Here is a 26,303-nt window from a genome sequence, read left to right on the forward strand (position 1 = left end):
TTCTTCATTCTCCTTCCACCCTTTAGCCCCCTCTTCTCTCCTCTTTTATCACCTCATATCCTCTCCTCTCCTCTCCTCTCCGTCATATCTTTTGCTCCACAGCGGGTGTAGTGGGGTTGACAGGCAGTGAGCTCACAGTTGTAACCTCGCTGCCACCATGCCAGGCGAGGCGCCACTTGAGGGTTTGGCTGCAGATTGAATAGCTCCCAGAGATGTCATATTCAGACAGCCTCCCTGAATTACATTTCCTGGTTTTCCTGCCTGGCTGCCTGCTGGCCTCCACCAATCAAATAACCTGACGTTGCCATGTGGCTGCCCACTCCACTCTCCCTGTGTTCTCTCTGTTCCTCCTCGACTCTCCCTTGCCCCCCCTTCCTCCCATCTCTGGGGTGTGTCCCTCATGGAAATTATTCGTCCACCACTTTTCGAGGCGATCCAACCACTGTGAGGCTGGATAGCAGATGGGCGATCCGATTGGCTTGTCAGCTTATGTTTATTTCCTTGTTGTCGGGGTGTCAGATGAGATAAAACATTGTTCTGCTGCATTTGTCATGTGCTCTCTGTGGGGTTCAGGAGAAATGAGAAAAGTTTAGGTTATAGGTCCAACAGATTGCTCTACGGTTGTCAGAGGTGTCCCAGTGCATACGTTTTTAATAATTTTTTCTTTTTCTCTTTTTTTAAAAAAAGTCTCTACCTCAGTTCTCAACACTGTCAGTAGAATCTAATATGGAAGAATCTTGGATTAAAGCTCCTGTGAGGATTCTTTAACTGGTGACGAAACGGACTGAAATGAATAGTAATGCGTCTCTATGAGCTACAAAGGAAAATCAAATCATCAGCATCAAGACAGAATATTTCTATATGGGTATTTTCAGTGCCTAAACCTCGTGCAGCGGGGTAGGTGACAGAGGAAGTGAGTCACAGCACGCTGACAAAACAGCCTCATTTTACACTTCCCACAGCAAAGACTCTGGATGACTGCCGGACAGCCTTGCGGTTATGTCGTGTGTTCCAAGTACAGATGCCATAGTCCTTGTTGCAGCGGTGAGGGGTTTGAATCCAAGCTTGACCCTTCGCTGTATGCCATATCCCTGTCTCTCCTCTCAATATTTCCTTCTTCTCTTTAGCTGTCCTATCCAGTGAACATATTCATGCTGCTGGAAAATATCACTAAAAGTTCAGAGGTAGCACTTTGTGACTAAAACCAATAAAAAACAAGAAAGTTCCTCTCAGGAATGTAACTTTCCCGATAATACTATGTTGCAGTTAAACATGGTTATTATTCCTTTAAAGGCAGACTGACAATCACTCATATAAATTTAGCTGTGACAGGAAATGTATTGAACATTTTCTGATCTGAACATTTCAATACAAATACCTTAAAAATGTGTCAGTGCACCGCCAGGATTTCAGCTGTAAAAAAACAGAATAATCATAACTTGTGTTTGAATCTGGCCAGCGATCCTCATTGTGGTTTTCTTGTTGCTGTGTTACGACCCGCTCCGGCCAGAAGGTGGGTTATGTGAGCTGGAGAAGGATAGAAGCCCTGGTGAGGTTTCATGAGGGAGTGGGAGAGAGCGTCGTCTCATATAGCTGTCCCACCATAAATTGATTAATGAGCAACAGCTTCATGAGGAAAACAGAATGAATCACACACCACAGGTACACACTCGCATGCACATGCAAACACACACGTTTAAGACGCTGGTGTGCACGCGGACACGCATCCAAGTGCACCCTCTGGAAATAGATGGAGTTTGGCTTTCGATGTGAACAAACAGGTGGTGGATTGGACATTTATAAGCGCACATATACAGACACACACATAGCTCAGGTGGCGCAGTGAGCTCTCATGCTGTGTGGATTTGTATCAAAGCTGAGACATAAAACTGAACTGGCAGACGGAGAGCTGCAGCTCTCCAACCCTCAGTCTGCTGTTCTGAGTCAACTTTACCTTACATGTATGTGTTTGTGCATGGATGTTTAAGCACGTGAGCACATACTATATGCGAGGACGTGCTTTTGCTTACACAAATGTGCTTTTGTGCTTAAAAATTCTTTTTTTTAAATTCAAAATAGTGGTCTGTTTTTGAGATCAGCCTTCCCAGTTTTTTGGCAAAGCCCTCGACTCGCCCGTCCTTGAGTGTGAGTGTTGAAATTTTTTTGGATCACAGAGAGTATTATTGCGGTTTGAAATATGTCGGTCTTTATGTGGGTACATTATCACCCTGCACAATTAGGATTGTCTGAATTCAGTCTGCATGACTTCACCTTGCATGACGGAGCAAATGAAAAAGGCATGGTCAGGTTCTTGCTGTGGTAATGAGGTAAAAAAGGACGCATGTGCACAACCGCTCACGTATGCACACGTACAGTTAAACACACACATCCACAGAGGTATATGCATGTCATGTACTCCGACTCGATGCATGAGAGTAAGCCGATTGTTACACAGACATGCAAACGTGCTCACATGTCAGTGTGATGCTTATTACGGTTGTTTATGATGCTGGAAATGAACATTCTCTATGGTTTCGTCTCTTCGGGAGGAGATGATGGGGATGATAAATCCACTTGATCTGCGTACGGTGTCAAGTCGTATTACACACCCTTTTAGTGTGGCTTCGTCTTGCAGCGATAGCCATACCACATCAATGTGTCCACGCACACACACACACACACACACACACATACATACACAGAGTTGGTGTACAAATCCCAGCTGCATCGCTCCCCGTGTTGCCTGTCTCCAGGCCCACGCTGAGTGTGTAATGAGCGGAGCTTGAGTAAGATTAAGGCAGATATTGTATGGCATTGGAGGATTGGTTTCACTTTGAGCTTCAGCGTTGTGCTGGAGCGCACTCCAGTGCTTCTGCCGGCTGTCTGAATGACCAGCAGGATCCCCACTGTTAGTCTCCTGTCATTTGTCATAGCGTTTTAACCAACATTGCTAATGTGTTTCCAGGCAAACACGTACCACCCATCGGGGGGTATTTCTTCTCTTTTCGAAATGTGAATACTCTCGTGAACTGTAAGGGGGCCATGAAAGGATGAGAGGCCGTGGTAAAGAGAAAAAAAAAGATAGCAGGGCTAAAAGGGGAGATGTAAGGAGAAGAGAGGGTAGGGGTCTTAAATATGTGATGTGGTTTGTTGGATCCCTGTGAAGCACACGAGGAGTGATTGGGGGAGAAGAAGATGGTGTTAAGGGGGGGTGGGGGGGGGAAGGAAAAAAACATGCACACGGGTTGGAGAGGGAAGAACAGAGAGAAAGAACAGGGCTTTAGAGAGAAAAGATTGATAAACAGAAACAGAAAGGCTGAAAGAGAAGAAGACGGGATGTTCAAGAGCAGGATAAGAGAGAGAAAAAAAATGTTGAACGGTTGAGAGGAAGAAAGAGATGGTCAAAGGACTGTTATCATCTGGAATCTATAGAGAATGGATGGGCAGCAAGAAGAGGCTATAATCACATCCATCAACAACGCTGTCCATTAAAATCTGTTCTTCTTCTGCTCTTCTTTCTTCCTCCGGCCTCCTGTGTCCCCAAACCAGCCACAGTCAATTTCCCAGCACACTAAATAGAGGATCTATGTAAGGATGAGGGCTGTAATATCAATCGTTATGGAAAGGAAGGAGAACAAAAGCCCTACACTTGATTCTCCTCATCTCCTTATTCCTCGTGTTTTCAAGTGAATGAAAGCTCAGTGAGACTTTTTCACATTATTTCACAACACCAGACAAAAGATGAAGTGTGCAACCTCTGCAGCCCTTTTTCTTAATCATAAAGTTTCTTCCGACAGTGATTAGATGAATGTTTGGCTGTGGAGTGGCCCTAAGAATAGCAAAGAAAGGAGCTTTATTCTGCTATGGAAAAAATAGTCTAAGAAAGGTCCGTCAGCCTATTGAAAAGTCTGAAGCACAAACTGTGTTAAAGCCGCAGTGCCGAGAGTTAGAATAAAACATATACATATCATGTCAGTTCATTCGAAAAGAAAAGAAGAAGGAATGTTCTTACACTTTGCATTTTCTTTTAAGTTATGCACCTTTTTAAAAAAAAAATTATACACTTTTGCTGTGTTTATATGTGTCCTTTATTGTTTTTTACAGGGATTGTGGTCACTGCAAGTGAGTGAAACTTTTTTCTCTGTTGACCGTAATTGTCCAAAAGTGTTTCCCTTTGTGATCCCAATTTTAAGAATCTAATATTTTCCAAAATGTTCAGACAATTTAGTCGAGCAGGGGATTAAGAAATGTGACAAAAAGCTTTGTTAAAATAACACCTAAATTCTCACTTTGCCCCCCCCCCTCTCCTTCCTCCATCGCCCATTCCTCCTCCTAAGCTCTGTCTGCTTAGCCGGCGATAAGCCACTGGAGCGTCGCTTACTTGTGACTGCTTCTACAAAATTCACTTTGCTATCAAAGCTAAATAGGATTTTGTTTCTTCAGCCCATGCTAAAGATGCCATCTTTGGACATGAAGAGCTGGAGATGAGGTTTGATGATGACGAGGCGTCATGAGCGAAGACAGCAACTTCAAGGGGGATAAATCCTGATTTTCTCTCTCTCTCTCTCTCTCTCTCTCTCTCTCTCTCTCTCTCTCTCTCTCTCTCTCTTTCTCTCCCTCCCTCTCTCTCTCTTTCTCTTGCCTTCCCTCTCTCTCTCTCTCTCTCGCTCTCTCTCTCTCCTCATCCTGCCATCTCTCCTTCTCTCCTGTAGTATAAAAATCTCCCTTTTTCCTGTTGGCATGGCATCAGACGGTGGATTCTGGTGGGAAATTCATTTAGGATTCTGGCCTTTTCTTCGGCAGGTTTTTGGGCCAATGACTTCCACAAGCCAGCCAACATCTGTTTTCATGAATACCTAATGGCGCTGTGTCACCAGAGTCAAACGCCTGGTCTGAGGGATGCTCCCATGCACTGTTATTACCATAATGCTTATTTAGCCATGAGTTTCTCATTAGGATCTTTCCCCCTTCTGTTCCTATGGAGGGAACAATTTCATTAACTGCTAGTTTACCAGTATATGCTGGAGCCCTCTCCCTCTATATCACATATCCATGTTTTTGTTATTCATAGCGCACCTTGTGTGTTCAATTGCTAACATCTAATACTTAAATCTGATATCAAAACCAAGGCAATAGAAAGACATTATAAGCTACAAATCAAAGAGGAAAGCTGACTGTTAATATGCAGAACAAGAAGGTTTAAGTATGGAAATAAGCACAAAGTACTGCTCACACTACGCTTCCACAGAGTGTTTTTGTGTCATGATAGTTCCTCACACAAAGCTAAGCTGATGTGTAAAAGCGTGCTACCATTGCTTATGTTGCTATGGTGACGGTGACAGACAGGGGTCATGATCAGGTCAGTGTAGGGCCATCTGATCCCCATGCAGAGGTCATGAGTCAGGCTTGATTCCTGGAAGAGAGCAGCTTTAATTGCAGTTTTTATTGCTTTTGATATGAAACTTTGAAACTTGGGATATAAACACGTTTTAGTGTTATTTTGAAGCTCTGTTTTCCTGGAACAACATTTTCCAGCTTGCATGCGTGTGTGTATGCATGTGTGGTATTGCGGTATCGATGACTGTTATACTAGACATGTTGAACTAGTTTCATGGCCGACCTAACGTCTCGTAAAGTGATGAGACAGAGTGTGACGATGTGATCCGGCATAGCTGTGGTTTTTAATGCGGTTGTCGCGCTCCATCCTTTAAATGCTCTCTTTTCTTTCACACCCCCCCCCCCCCCCTTTTTTTTTTTCTTCTTCTGTATTTTCTTTCCCCCTCCTTATGTTTTCCCTTGCTCCTTACATTCTGCACGTGTGTTTTTTTGGGAAATGCACTTTTTAGTCGAGGGCTGTCTTCGCAGCAATCTTGGGCGATTATTCAGAGTGAAGCGTCGCTGTAGCTGCCTCCATGTCAGGAAAAATGCAGGATAACTGAAGCCTCACTGGAAAGCACCCATTTCCACCATCGATCGCCAACCCTTTCCAGTTTGGAATCCACCGCCTCAGCTCTCGCTGAGTCTTTAAAACAGTGGGAGTCCATTGATTAGGCGGTGTCATCCTGGTGTGTTCTGGTAAACCAGAGATCCTAATGAAGCCGAGCAGCAGAAGCACCAAAACCCGACAGCTCATTCGTTCACTCCAGGAGCCGACTTATGAGGCAAATTCAGCGTAATTAAAGCCGGCGTAATTGAAGTATTCCACTCTTTATCATTGTGGCAAGGAAATTACACACTGCAATATGACTTGTTGGGTCGTTGTACTTGTTGTGTTATAATTCAGCAGCCTTCCACCCGCCCTCCCTCCTGTCCTCCCCTTGTTTTATCTTCATCCTCCTTCTCCCTTCCTCTTCACATCCATTAGCCTAATGAACACCCTCCAATTTCCTGCCACCAGGATGAACACAGTTCACAGCATTGTTCTCTTCATTTATATGTATGTGTGTGTATGTGTGTGTGTCCAAACAAACACACACAAACTCCTGCGTGTGTGCACCATGTTTGACAGAAAACGCAGGCTCTCATTAAAATAGATGGCAGTAATCAAAGTGCAGAACAATTAGCCATGGCTGAGTGGGCGTTGCGTGTACACTGCGTGTTACCGTGTGCCACTGTGTCAGGCCGATTGGTAAACATGGTGGGAGCTCACCTCTGTGTGCGTGTGGACGCACAGCGGGAGAGTTACGATGTTCAGCCGCGAGCAGTGAGCTAAGCTCGATTCATCACAGTCACAGCAGTTTTTCTTTACAGCCTGGACCGAGGTCTTGTACGCTGGTGGTGATGAGGTCTTATCTTCTCAGGAGAAATCACATACAGTACAGCGCATTTAAAAAATGTCCACCTTCTTTGATAGGTTTTTAGGAATGAAGAGGCCTGTTTCAAGACATCACTTTCATATTCATTTCTATGTGACTCCTGATTTTTCAGGACAGTGGAGAGGAGGAAACAGGGAAGAGAGAGTGGGGTTGAGACGCGGAAAAGGGATGGTAGTCAAACCCGAGGTCTTCACTTTGAGGGCTGTAGTCTTTTCCACGGGGACGCACGATAACAACTGAGCTCAACCACCACCCGAAAAACACCTATTTTTAAATAGCCTGCAATACAGTGTGTCTCAATAACAACAAACAAAGTATTTTACAAAGTAGAAAATAATTCTCCAGAGCATCCTGGAAATATATCCAACAAGCCAATCTTCCAGGTTTGATTCCAATGGAGGATTTTTTTGTTGTATTTAATATTTCTCTCTGGTTCCAAATATATCCAGTCTGTATTTTACTCTCCCTTTCTGCCAAAGGAAAATTAATGTAACAAGAAATCATTGGAATAGTTTTGGGATTTTATTTTTTTTCCCTAATGATGAGGTCGTTGCAGATTTATATGCCTTCACACCAGCAACAGCCGTGATCTGGTGTATTTTCTTTTTGTTTCTCTTCATTCTTCATACCTCCATCTAATTGTTGTGAACACATGATGTCATAGACGTGCAGTGTGAGTCTTCTTTTTCTAATACAGACCTCAATGATGAACTACAAAGAGTTTTGCCAGGAAATGTTAGGGTCACTTTTCGCTTCAAAAAAAAAAATGTTTGGGCCAATATTAAGAGATGCTTATTTCCACACAAACAGTCACAGACAACTACACTGATGAATGATAACACTTTTTACAATAATGTCAAAAGTCAACTCCACTATTTTATATGAAAAGGGACAGTGTACATTAATCAACATTCAGACACATGTAAATAACATTTGTGTTAAGAATTGACTTTAAACTTCCTGAAAATATCTCAACAACACCCTGATTGAAGTTGTGGATACAACAATCTAACATGTCCACCGAAATGTTCATACACACTTTTTTTCTCCCGCCCTCTCCGATCATGTTTCCACATGACCAGACGCATCCACTGCTTTTACTCCCCACTGTGACATCTATCATGGGCAACCATCTTTAAACTAACTGTTCATCTCACAGGGGAAGAGCTGCACTAACTTTGTCAGATAAACACACACACACACACACACACACACACACACACACAGAGCACAGTGTCAGCTCTCAGACCTGAGGCTGTAAGTGTTATCACCATCTGCCACGGGGCAGTGCTCATCTCCTGCTCAGTTATTTATTGTGTTATAGCTGCAGTGGGCTGACCGTGCAGGCAGATAGGGGCATGGCATAGCTTTACACAACAGTTGTTCATTTAGAGGTGACGATCTCGCATGCATGTCCTCCGGGGTGGAAACTGCTTAGGTGCACCAGAGGAAGGAAACCACAGAGGCTGGGTTAAGAGCTATGAAAAAAATCCATGTTGTGTGAGCGATGTCAGCCCAGTTTGGTTTCTCTTGGCACCCGAGCAGCTGCTTTAAAATGCTGTTTGTGAATGTGCTTCACGGAGGCCTGTCAGTTGGCACGGCAACCGGCTGTCCATTTGGATGAGCTTATAGTGAGTAACTGCCACTTAACCTCACAAAGTGCTTCGCTGGCTTTTCCCTCTGGGGTTTCGATGGACAAATCATCTGGTTTGTGATGGTGCATTTGGTGGCTGATATATGCAATAAAAACATGACTTTTTTGGGTGGATGTGTATGCAGGTTCCGATGCATTCTCAGACTGAAGATTGTATAATACACACCTCTAGATCTGCTAAGTGACCACATTTTCAGAACAGAGTTCCAAGTCTCTGTGCCGAAACTTTTTTGATTTCATTAGTACAACAAACATTTCAGGCGGGTTGTTGGTCTTTAAATTTGCATAAAAAGATTACAAGAAAACTACTTAATCTATCTTCTTATAATTACATATCATAAACTAAGACAGATTTAGCCAACCTCCAGTCAGCTCGGCTTGGCTTGGTTCAATGAAACAAAAAAAAAAAACTAAAAAACAACGCTAGTGAAACCAATGTAAACTATACTAAACTGAAACTAAACTACACTAAGTAAGATGAACTAACTGAAGTTCTTTGCAACTCCTGTTTCCCTTCAGCTGGTAGAATTCTTCATCCTGAGAATCAAAGTGGAGAGTCGTTCACATAAAGCTTGATATTTTTGCTCTCTGTGCTGTTTTGGCCGGCGAAGTGTGCTCGTTCCATGCACTCCTTTTCTCTCCCTGACAAACTAAAAAAGCCCAGGCTGGACAGAAAAGCCGAGCATGATGGGCATTTAAAGCTCCAGTTATGACCCCAAAGGCACATTTTTGAGCGGGGTTGATGACAAGCTGCTGGAATGCCCCGCCGTTTTGCACCGTCGTTTGAAAACATGATTAACGGCGGTGGGACACAATAGGAATGCGATTCTCATTTGAGCGGTGGGCTCGGCAGGCTGGCCTGGGAAATCATCCAGGCCCTAATTACTGAAGCAGACCCTGATTCAGACGGCTGGAAGCTGCACAGACATGAATACACTCACACATACAGAAACAGATAGACAGGGTGTCTAACATACGGTAGCCCTGAGAGGACATGCATCCATACAATTTATTTTTGCTACACTGTCCTGTGAAAAGTAGTACATTTCCTTGGGTGTCTCAGATTATGTATCCCATTATTCGGGGATAACAGCGCTGGTTTTCCAGGAACAATGAGTATACTTTTTCGAGGTCTTTACTCATAGTTTTTATTCACAGGTAACTTACTAAATAAGATGAGATCTCTTATAAACAAAAACAAAAAAACACCAAAATGTTCTTGTTATGGCAGTAAAACAGATTAAAATAAAACGTGTCCTTACTTACAGGATTGTTGTAGTAGGGATGTTATTATTGCAGTAAACAGATGTGGTAATGAACCCATGCCATGTTTATTTATAGAGCACATTTCAGCAACAATGTAAGTCAAAGTGCTTCACACACTTCATCAAAACATCATGACAAAGAAAAAACATGACATTTAAATAGAAAATTTAAAAGTCCCTAAAACAAACAATTAACCCTCACAGAGAAGATTAAATCTCAAAACATTCAATTCAATTAGAATAGAAACAAGAAATACAGAAATACAACGTCTAAGTTAGAAAGTAAATTAGATTAGGAATTATACAAAATATTCCTGACAGACACAGATTCACCTGCTGGTCCGGCATGATTGAGATTGGTTATTTGTGTTGGCTCTGTCTGTGTTTGGTCACAGCCCTAAGGTGCCCTGGAAGGCCCACCCAGGGGTGCTGTGGTGAAATTCCCACGGATGTTGCAGTTCAACATTTCACCAATTTGTTTTTGACGTTTGTGGTTTGTCTTTCTGTCAGTAAAGAAGTTAGAACAGTAAGTAAGAGGGAAGTTGTGTTTACTCGTGTAGATGTTTTCGTCATTCTATGAAATCTTATAAATTTAAACTTCTTGAAACGAAAATCAAACGTGTAAAAAGATTCTTATAAACATACAAACACATTTTTGACCATTTTCCACCCGTTTTTTAAAAAATCTTTTTAATGATACATTTTGTAATTCAGTATATATCATTAGAAGTAATAAAAAAATAACAACATGTCTGAAGACCAATAAGGACTTCATGGAGATAGATTTATCTCACTCCATTTCGCAACCTTACAAGTTTTTTCTCTGACAGTATTAGAAAAAAGCGTTGTCTCGACATGAGAAAATAAAACCTGATACTCAAAGATTGCTCTGCTCATATTTTGATTAGAACATCATTTGAATCATATCCCACATGAGAAACAGAACAAAAGTGGACAGACTCGATCAGAGGCGACGTGATTTTAAAAGCGACAAACATTCTCCCTCTCATTCAATAAAACCTGGATTGCTCCATCTTACGATTGCTGCTTTTTCTCTGTAAGACGTATTTGCTTAATGAAGGGCTCTTTTGAGATATTGGATATTTTTATATCCTATTATAGAAGCCCTATGAAAAAGAAGTCTTAAAGTTTTTTTTTGTGCTTTGGATTCCAGAGAGTCAGTGTTGCACGTCGTCTGAGGGAGCAGAACTCTGCTTCCTTACACTTGTGTATGGATTTATGGGTGAAATAAAGAAAATTTACAGCAAGAATCATTTTGCAAGAACGTTCTCCCCCAGAAGTATAAACCCTGTTTTGCTTTGCTCTCCACCTCCTTGCTGCTCCGCCCTTTCCATTTCATTAAGTCTAAAGACAGCCATGGAAGTCTGAAGTCTCGTCTGTCAGTGCTGCCTCCTCCTCCTCCTCCTCCTCCTCCTCCTCCTCCTCTTTATGTTTCCAACCTCTCCCTAGACCTTCAACCGCTTTTCTTTATACATTTCATGCTTACTTTCTTTCTTTTTCACCCTCTTTGCTCGAAAATCATCCATTTCTATTTCTCTGCTCCCTTTGTGTGGCTAGACAGCCGTGTAATTGTGGGCTGTGTGAGGAGCGGGGATGAGCACTGTGCTAGTGTACCTACCTACAGCCATTCTCCCAGCAGCCTCTTTGTTCCTGTTCTATTGTAGTCAGCTAGCTAAAGAGAAGCGCTACACATGTTGTTTGGCTAGAAGACTGTCTGCAGCCTTTGTGATAAATATGGACCTCAGTTTTCTCTTAAGTATTGTCACTATTCTTCGTCTTTGCTGCCTGTCTGTTTGGATACCTCTGGCTGTGCTGCACAGAAGCAGATTAGCTTCACCTCAGAGGGACACGGGCACAAATTCACGCAAGCATAAACGGCATACTGTATGTAACAACACACACACACACACACACACACACACACACACAAACAGAGGTTGTACCTCGGTCTCTTTGTCCTTCGTCACTTGCCCCATAATCTCCTGTTTAAGACTGGCTGTAAGCTCTTTCCAGTCGACTGGTGCATGTGTGTGTGTGACGTGTTCAACGGGGTGGTTGAACTTGTATTTTTAGGAAACCTCTGTACGTAGGGTGTAAAAAAACTAACCGCTTGACCACAGGAGCCCCCACGTGTCTGTTTTAAACCAACTCAACACTCGTCTCTGCTGTTGACTGTACTAACCTGAGGCATCTTTGACTTTTCCCCCCTGACTTAAAGTGAGCTTCAGTTAGTGAGAATTACACATTTTCAGTAGGACCATGGCAAGAAGCTCATAAAATCCAATAAGTCTGATCAAACAGTGAGCTGGGATTCAAGGTTGATCACCAGGCTTTGTCAGGGTTTAACCTCTGGTTGTCAGTACACTCGCCCACACACACTTCACAAAGGTTGGGTGTCCCACGATGGAGCTTTAAGCGCAGTATAGAGCTCATAAAGAAAAAGGTTATCTGTGGCGTGATCCCTGATTTTCTTTGTGCTAATCTTCTTCTTTTTTTTTTCTCTTCATTTTTCTAACTCAGGTCAAAGCAGTCAAAGTGCTCACATCACTGCAGATGTACAGAGTGATTTTCGAAAGCTTCTGCTCGTCGTTAGAGTTGTTGAGAGTCACTCCAGCTCAGTGCTGAAGGTGAAGAGGTATCTACATCAACATGTTGCCGGTGATTTGAAAGTTCCATTTTCCAAACCCTCGGAATAAAACAGACATCATTTGAACACACTGATAACCCTGGTCAGATTTCTCTTTTATTACTCAAATGCTTCTCTGAGAGTTTAAGAAAAAACTCTGTTAACTATCATGCTCGAGAGTGTGTTTAAAATGAATTTGCACTTTCTAGACGAGAGGAAAAAAGGACACTGTTGCTCAGAGAGAGGTTTGCAATGGCAGAGCAGATGTTGGGCAAATATTTTACTCTTCAATAACATGTTCACCTTAATGTGCACCACGCAGACCTTTTGTAAATAAACATAAGAATGATCTAACGAACTCTGATGCAGGATAGTCATTTGGTATCAGTAATTATATATATTACTGCGAGTTTCCCCATGATATACCTCGACATCTGCTCAAAGCTCCTGAAAATGTTCCCCAAAATCTGAGGCTGAGCTGCACGTGTGACTGCAAACAGCCACTTTGTTTACAACCCGACTCTGCCTGGACTTTTCTTCCTGTCAGCCCTCTTGTAGAGTTCTCTGTTTAAAGACTGGGTGAGTCGATTTTGTCAGATCGGAAGGAAATATTCAGGAATTCACCACAAGTAAGGTTGACATAATCGATGATGTTTATATCATGAGCCCAGTGCATGACGAAGGAATGATTGTTTTGTATAGGAGCAGCTTCCTCCTCCTTTTTGTTTCAGTAGATTGACCCTGAGAGTACGTCCTCTTGTCTCACCTCCTGAGTCCTCGTAAGCAACACTTTTTCGAGAAATGTTCAGGAGTGCATGTGTCTGTCAGTGTTTCCCTGGTTTTGGAGTAACAGATCTCTAATGTGCTTCAGCTAGAGAAATCTATTCATGTATCCCATTTATATTTCTCTCTTCTTTTTCCTTTTCGGTCAAACAAAGGCTACATTTGTTAGCGGTCAGTGTAGACTCCTCCTGGAAAACAAATATAAATCAAATATTAATCTTTTTACAGCTATCCAAAATCCTCAATGTCCAGTTGTGTGGATCCAGTAATGCAATTTAGACGTGTTCATGACTTTGAGTACAAAGGGCGGAAAAATAAATCCCCTGAATCCAAGGCATGCTGAGACGTGAACCTGAAGTTTGATTTTGTGAGTGAGGGAAAGAGGTGGAGAGCGGTGTGACAGTTTTATTGTTTCTCTCCAGCTGTTTGTGCCGACAGCGAGGTGACAGCGAGCCGCAACACACACTGACCCCGGATGATGCTCGCTCCCTTCAGCGCCTCTCTCTCTCTCTCTCTCTCTCTCTCTCTCTCTCTCTCTCTCTCTCTCTCTCACTCTCATCAAAATGGTTTGATTGTCCTCTTATATGAAGGGAGGTGACCTTGATTGATAAATGTGCCTGCCGTATATCTGTGACGAAAAGATTTCTCTCTTTTTTTGTGTGCAGTAATAATATTTGTGCGAGCATCATTTGCCCTTCTTGGTCACAGGGACAACTATCTCAACGTATTCAATTGACTTTCCATCATTCACGCTGCATCTTTTCACACTCTTTTCCTCTTGCTCATTTCTTCTAATTGTTCAGAATCCTCTTCATCAACCTTTCCCTCAACCTGCAGTACACTTTATGTTATGTCGTCTTGTACTCTCTGCCTCCTGTCCTCCTCCATCGATTTGCTCCTTTTGTTTCCAAAATCTTTTTCTCTTCCCATATTTGTTTGCCTTTCTCATCCTCCCCCCCCCCCCGACACACACACACCTGCATCTCTCATTGTTTTCTCATAATCCTGATCCTCCTCTGCACATTTCCCGTTTGTCACCTCATCTTTTCCTTTTCGCCGAATCCCTCAACCCCTCGCACCTTTTCTCAGCATCATCCTTCTTCTCCTTTCATCCATTCAACATTTCTTCTCCTTCCTTTTTCCGAACATTTCTCCAAGTCTCTTCAAACCTGTCAATTTCCCCACTCGAGAGTTACTCTCTTTCGTCATTGTCAGATTCTCCTGCAGCTCCTCCGCCCTGCCTCACTGTTGACTCGTTGCCTCCTCCCTGCATCCTAATGTTCGACTCTTAACATTATCTCCTGCAGCATCGCCTCAATAGTAACGCTCAGTATGCACGTGGCACCTGGCCGGGGCCTTTTGTCACGAGCTCTGTACATTATTGAAAGCGAGCAGATCACTAATTCATGTCAGCTGAGCCTTGTGGGGTTTGAGTAGGAGGTGGGTGGGATCTTGTTGCTTCTTGAAGGCCTTTTGATGTGGCGTGAGCCCGGTTTTAGTTTCCACTTTCCACTCCGTCCTCGCTCACCTAACTCCGGCCTGATAAATCTCCTCTATCTCTTCACTTCCTTTCCTTTTTTCCTCTCCTCTGTCAGTCTCCGATCACGTACTCTGTTCAACTTCTATTACGGATACTGTATAAAGATTCCTTATCCATCTCTCCTTCCTCACTTCCTCATTCATTGATGTCTGATCTAATTGCTTTCTCTCTGACCCTGGGCACAGTGTAACGAGCTTCCCAGAGGATGCACTCCGCCTCGGACTTCGTCGCTGCATCTCTGAAATCACGGCGCTCATTTTCGTCTGTTCCTTATCCGACTTTTCCCCGTGCATTCCCTCATTAGAAGCTCTAATTCCAAATCCTCCAGATGCACAGTTTCATCTTGAGAACAAGCTGGCCAAACTGAACCTCATGTAAAGCCAGGAATGACACCCACCTTGCAACAGGTCTTTTGTTTCTAAGAGAGAAGAAGGTCGAAGATAGAAAAAGACAGAGTGGAAAGAGAGAAAAATAAACAAGCCGAGGTTGGAAGGACAATGAAAAGAAAGGAAAAAGTACATCCTGAAGACATTGTGACGCTTGCAGGCCACCAACACTTGATAGAAAATGTGAAATATGAAGTTGCAGATCAGTGAACTAAAGCAGACAAGCCGCTGCACATTTGAACAGCTTTGGCTCCCTCCTTAGAAATAAGGATATTGAAAATATGACACACGTTTTAACTTTTCTCCCACCAACATGTCTTCCTCCGTGATCCTTCGGTGCGATTTGTCACACATCGGGCCAAATCCACGAATTGTGTCACCTTGAATGAAACCTGGGGCGAGAAAACACGGAGACATCTCGCTTTGTTCTGCAGGAAATGTTTTTGCACTCAAACTCCCTGTTGATCTGCATCCTATTCTCACTCTTGTTTGCTGCAAAACATGACAGAAAGGAAGCTCAGATCCTCTAAATAAGTCCTCACCCATCTATAGTGAGATAAGCCTCCAGATGGAGAGCGAGGGGAACAATGCAATTCAGTCAACATCGGTTGTCAGTCATATAGCGTGAACACATATGAGCACAGAGCAGCAGAACTCAATATTGTTCTCTGTGTCACTTTGACATGAAGCTCAATGATAGAGGACAGCTCAACATCACATTTATTCCCCTCCCCTCCTCTTTCACATTAATGCCAGAGCCGTACTGTACGTGTGTGTTTGCGCGTGTGTGTGCTTGTCTTTTTTTTTTTTTTTTTGTCCCATAAATATTCATGCCAGAACACCAGCATAAAGATCAAAACATTTTCTCCTGAAGGTTAATAGGTCAAACGCGTAGATCAAAATCTAGTTGTTGCACACGCTCCTCTCATTAGAGGCATTTAAAGAGAATCATTTGATACAGATACTCTGATCTTCCCCTCGGCCCTCCCTGGAATACGCTCGCTTTCTCTCTCACAAACACACACACACACACACACACACACGTGCTGTAGGTCCTTTGGGCACTGGCACCGAGCTGAATCCAGTTATCTTTGAAGAGAGAACGCCAACCATACATGTGTGTCTATGCACACACACACACACACACACACACACACACACACACATGCTCCTGCTGTGTTGGTGCATATTCTATAATCAGATCAGGTCTTTAATTATTAATGTGTGTGTGTGTGTGTGTGTGTGTGTGTGTGTGTGTGTGTGTGTGTGTGTGTGTGTGTGTGTGTGTGTGTGTGTGTGTGTGTGTGTGTGTGTGTGTGTGTGTGTGTGTGTGTGTGTGTGTGTGTGTGTGTTCAAAGAAGCACTGGCAGGATGTATGAACAGTTCTGACCCTTTAGCAATACTGTTTAACCTTTGCTGTTGAATAATCATGTGTGTGCGAAAGACAGAGTTTTTTTTTAAAAAAAGGCTGGAAAGCCGCTCAGCGTGCGCGTGGATTTGAGATGAGTCAAAAATCGCCTTCATAAAAAAGTCATAGGCAACATAGAGAGCCGTGAAGCCCCCTGGTGACACTTTAAACATTCCTTCTTTCTCCCTGTCTCTCCGCAGGTGTGTGGAAATCATCGCCAAGGAGGGGAGGAGTCTGAAGGAGCTCTATCTGGTGTCCTGTAAAATCACAGATCACGGTAAGATACTGTCGATCACTGTCCCTTTGTTGCACTCAACCTCCCACATTATTATCACAACCGTTATTACCCTCTGTCTCTACCATGATTCAGGACTCGTTTGATTTTACGTCTCGGCCCCTAACGAGACTTGCAAACAGTAAAAATATTATTGGAAAGTTTTACAAGAATAAAGTAATGTTGGTCAGATCTCTTTGGTGTAATTTAGAAATGTTGATGTTATAGTAGCTGGGTCTAACTTGTGTAGAAATGTTCTGAACATATTTAGCACCTGGTTTTGCAGAGTAATTAGGTTTTCTTTAATGCAATCCACAGCTATTATTCTGCACTGCAGCACCAAGAGTGAAATGTGATGCAGTGCCATTTTTACAAAATGTTTGCATTGTGATGTGTGAAGGGTCAAACTGATATTTTTTATTTTTTTGCTTGACCTTGATTGCTAAGGTACGATTAATGTGAATTTTATTTTGATATGTCCCGTGCACTGCCTGTAAAGTGTTTGAACTTTTCTTCCATAAAAACCCACCCTCCCCACTGCTTAAATGAATTCCCTTTTCAAAATGTAAATTGCACAAAGGGCCTAACAAGTTTACAAACTTCTGCTGTTTTACCCCGTGCAGTTTGCCTAAAATTGGCTTCGTAATGCAGGTGTACTTTTGTGGTGTATTTTCATCTTAAACAGACAGTAGCCTGTGCTTTTGATAGTTAGCTCTATTTCAGTTTTCTTCACTTGTTTGTTTTTTTTTACCCTGCTATTGTCTGAATAATTAGCTTATTGAAAACTGCACAAAGGGACCAATGAGATAAGAGAAAACAAGCCTTCTGCTTGTTCGTCCCATGGTGTTCTCTCCAGGGCTTAGGGAGCTTAGGCTGAGTCGGGGGCTGTATTCATGTGGATCACAGCCCGCTGAGCCTTTGAATGTGAACTTGGCATATAGAGATGAACCTGACTTGTATGATGCTCTATTTTACCCCCTTAACTTAAAAGGGGGAACAAAATGAAGCGGGTTTCCTACTTAAGGGATTGTTTGCTTTAAAACAAAACTTCTTATAACTACTGGCAGTTTTAGCTGTATTACATTTCCAATAATTTTATACACATACTCAGTCCTTTTGCTGTGTTTTTTGGTCGGTATTTAAATGACTATTAACGACTATTATGACCAGACTGTAAACTGGAATCCCATGCAATAAAGCCATTACGGTGACAGAATCACAAAGCTGTTTTGGGCAACAACTGTTTACCATTACATAACTGTTGTATAGTGCATGGACGTTGTCACAGTGTCATCACCCATTGCTATGTGAAGAAGTGTTAAAAATGGCATCCATTTAATTAATCTAATAACAGGCAAGGAATTGTAGTTATGGAAGGTTTTAAGGCAAAATAACTAGAACACCCCAGCTGTAAGTCAAATCAGTCATGCGCTTTATTTTGAAAATCTATGTGATTGATAGTGATAATATAATCAAAAAGGTAAAGTTATGAATACATTCTACCCCTTTAATGTGTACCAGTGTACCTCAAAATCATTTTGAACCTGGTTGTAAACGTGTGTTTCTTCTGTCAAAATGAACATTTTAACATTGATGTGATTTTGACCCAAACACTGAGCCACGACGCTATGGCTATTAGTGTTCTATTTGTGTTCTAGTATCTGAACTACATGAGTATAAAAGGAGGATACACTCTGAAGCATTACACAATTTTGACAGAAGAAGTGTCTCTACATTTTCAGGTTGTCACAAACCGCCCAGGAATGACTCCTCCATGACCAGGATTTGAGAAAGCACACGTTGAGAGCCAGCAAGAATTCAGCTGGCTTGCTCAGAGGAAGTCTCTAACTTGTTTCCTCGCAAGTGGCTCACTGACTTTTGTAGTAGCCAGTAGAAAAAAGGTTTTAGCTAATGCAGCCAGTGGAAAACTGTCAAAGAAGTGAATTGGGCGCCATCTTGGAATGCAGGGGTTTTTTTCCAATGTTTTTTTTTTTTCCAATCCAGATTTTATTGGCATGTCATGTCATTAATCATTTTTCTGAATAGTGGATGAGATGGTTAGCCATTTTTAACTCCAGCTACTGACGTCTTCTCTAACATCGCTGACAATAACAAACATTAAATTTTTCTCTTTGCTTCAGAATTTTTTATGTTTCAAATGTGGTTTTTTTCATAGTAATAACAGATATGGATAAGAGCTTTAATGCCAGGCACTTTTGTGAGAGGTTTTCACAGCGTAGTTGTCGTCGAATGATTCCCCTCTTACGTGTGCTGCAGTTTGCTGCTGACTTCTGTGAGTAACAGTGACAATAATCACCCTGACCCCTCTGAACCTGAGCTTTAACTGCGTGTGATATTGTGTGTGTGAAATGTTAAGTGGGCGTGTTTCTTTGGGTGTTTGATTAATGACTTCAAGATCACAATAGTACATTAAACCAGGAATGCACACAACCGCCCCCTTTACATCCCTCTCCTTTTCTCTGTCTCTCTAATCATTCTGACCAAGATGAATTGGTGATATCTGATCTTCTCCCTTCACTAATGACCCCTCCGGCCCCCTTTATGGCCGATGATTGGATCTGTGTGTATTTATGTGTGTGTGTACATCGTATGTCCTGCCAGGATAGAGATGCCAGAGACTGGAGCTCTGTGCTCTAACAACATGATTGGTGGATTTCCTGCTTCAGCCTCGGATAAATTAAATAACAGAAATGAGATTTTACATCAGCCAAGCTGGCCCCCCGATTTTTTTTTTCCACCCATCTCCTCTGCTAATTATTTTTATTAATGGCCTCTCTGAGTGCATTTGAGATGTCCACAAGCCTCTTGCGTTTGAGTGTTCTGTTTTTTCCTGTCAGCTTTGGCTTCCTGTGTGATTTTTATAGGAGCCTTGAGAGAGACATAAAGACAGGTTTAGATGACAGAAAGAGAGAGAGAAGGCAACGTGTAATTTTACTCCGAGGGCAGATGGTTTTCAAGATTATTTTGTGCGGAAGAGGAAACAAATGGGAAAAAAGTGAGGATGGAGCTTTTTTTGGCATAATGATCTCACTGAAAGCTCCATTTGTGCTCCGGAGAAAGAAAAACAAAAAACTTCCTCAAAGAACTTGAAAATGTTTTATCTGAAACACCATTTTGTTTGATTTCATTTCCATATAATTACTTGTTAGACACCGTGGGTCTTTGATATTCATGTTAAACTCTTACAGTATGTATTTCTGCTGCTTGGGTTTCATACCTGTAACTAAAGATTGATGATTAGTAACACAAAGAATTTTAAAAGATTGTTGTAACATCCCCAAAAGCATCCTGTCCAGATTTCCTCCATCTTTCATTCAGTGCATGTTGTTTTTTTCCAAATCATCACGAGTTCACGTCTGTTTTCCTAAAGTGTGAAAAAGCCATCAGCATCAACATACAGAAGTTTGCATGGACTTTTTTTTTTTTATACCAACACTGTCACATATGTCCATTCACCAGCATTAATTACAAGGGGAGAAAATGGAATTGAATGAAGTAAATCAAAAGCAAATGATTAATACATTTGGTTATCAATACAAACATGCACAAACAAGCATGGTTGATTCAAATCTACTGTGTGGAAATTATGATTTGTGCAGAATTTGGTACCAATACGTTGATGAAGAAATGTTAACAGACTTATCTGCCATTTCTTATAAACTTTATCTCATATAGACTTTATATGCCATGTTAGGAGCATTAACACATTTTCTTACTGTTACTTTTCATCACAACAGAAGTTTGATAAAGACCACCCTGCTTACAAAGTTTACTCGCACAAGGACACTCTGTAAGTGGCCTTCTCCAAAAGCAGGGAATCCATATGGAAAACATTAAGCAGTACCCTGGGACCCGGCGTTATTTAGATTATATTACTCATCTTTTCATATGGAGACCCTCAAGCTGCAGGCTTTTGAGCAATTTCAAGTCCTGACCCCCTCATGTAAACCCCCCCCTAATCTACAGAGTGCCCACTAATCACTGCCACTTCTAGGCTCCGAGAACTGCAGAGACACTTTCCAACACTTTCAGTAATCCTGCTCTATATAGCTGCTGTGGTCATTTATGCAGTGTAAATTGGAGATGCTGGTGTCTAAAAACAGATTGACTGGTTGTGTTTATTATAAGAATAAAAACATTCTTATCTTGTCTTGAAAAGAAAAAGAAAAAGTACAAAACAACAGGTCTCTGCTGATGCAACTGCTTAAAAGTGTATCTCTCTTTGAAATGATTAGCATATGCTTCATCAAAATAAAATTCAGGACTACCTTACTATTATAGGAACGCAGGCAGAGGGGTTCGGTTTTTCCCATCGCCTTGCAGAAATAGAAGTGCTGTAGCATTTGTTTGAAAGCTGATCCTGATGAGAATCCGTGCTCAGCTTCGCTCCCAGTGCTAATCAGATCTCTGCACCATCACTGTCATCCTCTTTATTGACCTACACAGAGCATGTGGCCTGCACTTTACCTTCAACACACCTGCACAGACAGTGATACCTCCTTGTCTCTGCTCGCTCATGCACTTATAGTCCCTGTGTGTCTTTTATACCCCGGTGTGCGTGTTTTGCATTCACATGCGTCCATTTGCGCGTCTGCCCTCCCGAGTGTGTACATCTATCTACCTGTGCTCATCTTGTCGCTCTAAAGCCGTCTGCTGTATCCTGAGACAAAAAGAGAGACCTTGGCACCTCCGTTCTTTACATATGGTAATTCCCCTCTTTCACCTGCACGCCTCCCCACGATCCCTTACCTTGTCAGTCACGGCCTCCTGTGCACTTCTGTGCGAGCACTGCGAGCTCGAGAGAGACACCTGTGGGAGTGTGAGAGCGAGAAGGGGAGAGAAGGAGCAGCTTTGGTCTGCTTTTAGAGGACTTCAAGCTGTTCTACTGTAGAGTAGATGAGTGGGAGGATTTATTCAGCCCACCAGACTGAATTCAAATCTTTCATTTAATGCGTAGACAGTGTAAGGTGACTGACATTTTGAGCACTTTTAAGCATAAGATGGACATGGAATCCTCACAGCCGAATCAACAGGGCAGAGTATGAGCCCACTTAAAAAACAAACACCAAACATTTTTTTTCTTCCCCGCCAACATGTAGTAGGAGCTCAGCCAAGCTTTATGAAATGCAAAAACACAGTCTGCATAAACACTTAGACTTTCTTATCCTTTGACACTCCATCATCTGTCTGCCAGTCTATACAGTATAAGCACATTCTACAGATTGGTGCATGATCTATAGGCCAGGGACAAGATTTCAAGCTCGGGTGAGCGTTGGGGTACACCCTGGATTGTTGATAGTCACTCATAAGGCTGACAAGTACAGTAGAGACATAGAACCAGTCACACTCACATTCAGACCTACGGGCAATTTAGAGTCTCCAATTGACATGTTAAGCTTGTTTTCGGACTGTGAGAGGAAGCCCGAGTACCTGGAGACAACTCATGCATGCATGGGGTGAACATACAAACTAAACACAGAGAGGCCGTGTCCAACGGGGATTTAGCCTCCTCAAGAGAGAAGATGCTAATATTGGAATCATTCAAACTTAAAGCCATATCGTACGACGTTTTGAAAAGATGAACCATTCATGATTGTTGTGATTCTGAAATGAATGGTTACTTTGGATTGAGAAGTGCTGAAACTCTTTCTTTGAAGAATCACCTCCTATGTTGCATCTATAAACCCCCCTAATAAGAAATGTTGACGATGACAGCCCATCTTCCAGACTGGTGTGATTGTGTTGCATTGTTGTATAAGAAGGACTGAGCTACTCAGATTGTGCATTTCATTGTCATGTCCATCTGTATTTACCCATGTGTCAGCTTGTTGGATTATTGCTGTCACTCAATTTCTAGCCTCTTATTCTCTTATGTAATCACTGCATTCTTTGCTCTCTTATATTTAACATGCAGCTACATTTTCCTCATTTTGGCCTTTTTTTTCTCCTCCTTCTATTAGGAACCCTGTTCCATTACCCCAAACCCCTTCCTCCTCTCTTTTCCCCTCTCGTCTCCTCTTTCCATTCGTCTTTCAGCTCACACTTTCATCTGAGGCGCTTTGCTCTAAATGCACTGAACGTTGATAGATGGGGCTTCCCTGCCCCTCCGCTTCAGCAGAAAGAATGAAGTATGGCTTCACGTGTGCGTCTTTACCGACGTGGTTTTTTTTTTGCAGCTCTTTGCTCGCTTACGTGCCTTTGTGTGACTTTTTGTGTACTTTAGCAGGTTTCCTTTGCCGAGGGGGAAATTTCAACACATGCTCAGCCCCCAGAGTATCAAAGAGCTTTTTACAAGGTGAGGTTACTTAGCATAAAAGCAGCTGAAAATGCATGGTAGCTATCTTACCGGCCCGATGAAAATGATATGTGATTGTTTGCCCCCCCCCCCCCCAAATGTACAGTATGATGAGGCCATTTGGGTAAACTGAAAGCTCAAGAGTTACTGCACTAGCTTTTAAACTCAAGCCAGTATACTCGCTCTTCTTTTTTTATTCCGCACTATTTGTGGGATTGATGTGCCATAGGTTTCTTACCAGCCATAGCTGTACTATAGAGCCATTTTTTAAATGTCACACAATGTTGGAGTCAATGCAAAAAAAGAAAAGAAGGACCTCTATGATCAGTTGTTGAATTTACATGAAGCATGTTTAGACTTTGTGGTGAAAAGGATAAAAAAAAAAACAACCTCAAAGGCTGTTTCTGTCTCTCTCTTCCCAAACATCAACTTGTGAATCCCCCTGTTGTTTCCTGTTTCACATCTCTATTTCTTTTTAATCTCTTGTGTGTTTTCCCTCTGTCTTGTTTGTTTACCAAGCAGTTATGCACCACATACAGTGTAAGTGCTGTGAAACATAATGCGATGTAAACTAAGATAGTGTAATAGCTTGTTTGCTCCTCTCTGTCTGGCATCCAGTAGGTAAATAATGTAACTCTTAAAGCAGTCGATTAAAATGCACAGAGCGCTACGACAGATTGATGCGGGCCGCAAAGGAGAGAAAAAGTCAGCAGACAATAGCCGTCTGTCTGCATCGCTGCGGAGTGTGGTTCTGTCTGTATACACACGTGTGTGTGTGTGTGTGTGTGTGTGTGTGTTGAGTAAGAATAAGGATATGGTTTCTTGGTTTGACGTTTTGTTTGGCTCCGTCTGTGAATAAAGGCTGTATAATCATTTTTCTTTTCTTTTTTAACCCTGTCAGTCATTTTTAAGATTCCACATGTTTATTTTCTTTGAAGGTCAATTAACGTTGTTTGAATAGATCTTAGCTTAATCATACCACAGCTCCTGTTATGTAAGGGCGTGATGTTCAGGAACTCAATGACACATCTTTACTTGACCAGACTGCCCAGCTGTAACTACAACCAGAATTTCCCCGTCTGCTCTCTATCTGTGACAGACATCGATAAAACGTTTCCATCTTTATGAGAAGAACTTGAGAAAAGTCAGTATTTGAGTTTTTTGCTGCCCTGTGAATTTAATGGACTGCCACTGCTCTGTCTTTCGCTCGCTGAAGATATGCATTTTTTTTAAGTGTTGGTACTTTCTTTGAGATGCTATCCTTGTAAACCGTGTATAGGTGAAAAGCATTGGAGGACCAAACATTTTTTTTCGACCTTACCTCTTAAGTATACAGTGTACACACACACACACACACGTCCTCTTTTAAGTCACTCCTGTACTGCACATGCAGACTGAGGCATTACACCTGTGACTGTAACTTCCAATGTATTTGTGACGACCATGTAGTGACTGATGGAGTTTAAAACTTAAGTCGGGTTTTAAGGGTAATTGTATCAAAGATAATGCAGAAGAAATAATACAACAGAGCAGGCACATAAAAACCACAACAGACTGTATTGTATGATTGTTGTGTGTGTGTGTGTGTGTGTGTGTGTGTGTGTGTGTGTGTGTGTGTGTGTGTGTGTGTGTGTGTGTGTGTGTGTGTGTGTGTGTGTGTGTGTGTGTGTGTGTGTGTGTGTGTGTGTGTGTGTGTGTGTGCAGATTAAAGCAGCAACAACAATAAACAAAAAGAATCAATACACAAAACAAAGTCAAAACACAGCTCTTTTGGTTTTTTGATATCAGCCTATTCTAGAGTCAGAGGCACTGCTTGTCAACAGACAACTGCTTGGGGCCCCAGACAAGTGGAGGGGCCCCTGGGGGCTGAAAAACTTTGGGCAAAGGCAGCAACCCAAAATGTGCAACTTTTGCAATGACAGTAGGAAATCTTCTTAAGGGACCCCATCTGACCACATCAACTCTTGCTGCTCTGCTGGTGGGAGGGCCCCTGAAATAACTCTAGAATTGCCACTGTCTTGGGTCACACCTTTGAATTCCGTAGTATTGGAGAGTTCAATGCCTTTAGCTAGCGTAACCATCACAACACAACCTGACATCAGAAGTTCCCCGGCACGATCCGTCTGACATCAATTCCATTAAGTGTAAAACAAAGGAACAAGTAAAAGCCAAACCCTCAGGCCAACTCCTATGACCTTTTTTTCATACCAAGACCCTAAAAAGCAATGAAGCAGCTGTACACAGAAATAGCACCTATAGTAACATTTCGTAAGCCGTGTGCTTTTCTCCTTGAGGCGCAGGAGAGACAGTAGGAAGGCGAGAGAGTGACATATGTTGTAGAGTGCCACCGGACATGGTGAGGGCAAAGACCCATAAAGTGGGTTATTATCTCTGCAAATCAATGAGAGTGCCTGTGCCGCGGGGAAACAACATGCACTACACCCGGCTCGGAGTCTGACTCCATTACGACGGCAGCTCCACCTGGACACAGAAGCTGAAGGGAGCAAATATGTCCTCTGTGATTTTAAAAGTAGTTATTAACAACGACAGAGCTCAAGTGTTTAAAACAGAGACAAGAAATAGAAAGTTGCACTTCATTGAAAACGCAGTACTTAATAAATGTAATCCAAAAACATGACAAAAAGGCTTACAGATCCGTGTGGCTACCATGGGAATGGATTTACAAACAGCTTTTTATTTCCTCTTACCTGAGCCTTGCTGGGCTCTGTGCTTAAAGCTTCAGTGAAGAACTTTTGGTTAGTGTTGATCTTGGTGCTCCCTGTGGACAAAGTGATTATTTGATCTCTTTGCTGATCTTTGTCATAAACAAGTGTAAGAAGTGTTCTCTGACCACAATTAGCCTCCTTTCTTTTCCTTTCTAAATCTTTGCTCTGGAAAATGCACAAAAAGAAAGAGGCTGTTTAATAGGCAGCTGTGAAGAACCTTGCCTGACGCCCACACAATAACAGCAAATAATTGCATACAAAGAATTTGCTTTTTAAAATATTCATTTCAGTCTGTTTCATAACCACCTGAAATCTTCCAACACGAGTATATATATATATATATATATACATATATATATATATATATATTTTTTTTTTTTTTTTTTTTTTAATCTTGCGGTCATTTATCTTCAGATAAGTAAAGAAACTTTAAGAGAAAAACAAGTTCTTTTAGTTAGAGAACACAAACACATGTCTCTTTATTTGTAA

At 42.1% G+C, this 26,303-nt stretch overlaps 1 protein-coding gene across 1 annotated transcript in view; it reads left to right on the plus strand.

The window, feature by feature from the left end:
* The window catches only part of fbxl17 (F-box and leucine-rich repeat protein 17), a 220,849-nt gene that overhangs the window by 135,981 nt on the left and 58,565 nt on the right, over positions 1-26,303 (plus strand). Inside the window, exon 9 of the mRNA XM_079346506.1 lies at positions 16,699-16,775. Coding sequence (XP_079202632.1) covers positions 16,699-16,775 — 77 coding nt within the window. The remainder of the gene's footprint in view (positions 1-16,698; positions 16,776-26,303) is intronic.

The sequence above is a fragment of the Symphodus melops genome (genome assembly GCF_947650265.1).
Source record: "Symphodus melops genome assembly, chromosome: 1".
NCBI lineage: Eukaryota > Metazoa > Chordata > Actinopteri > Labriformes > Labridae > Symphodus > Symphodus melops.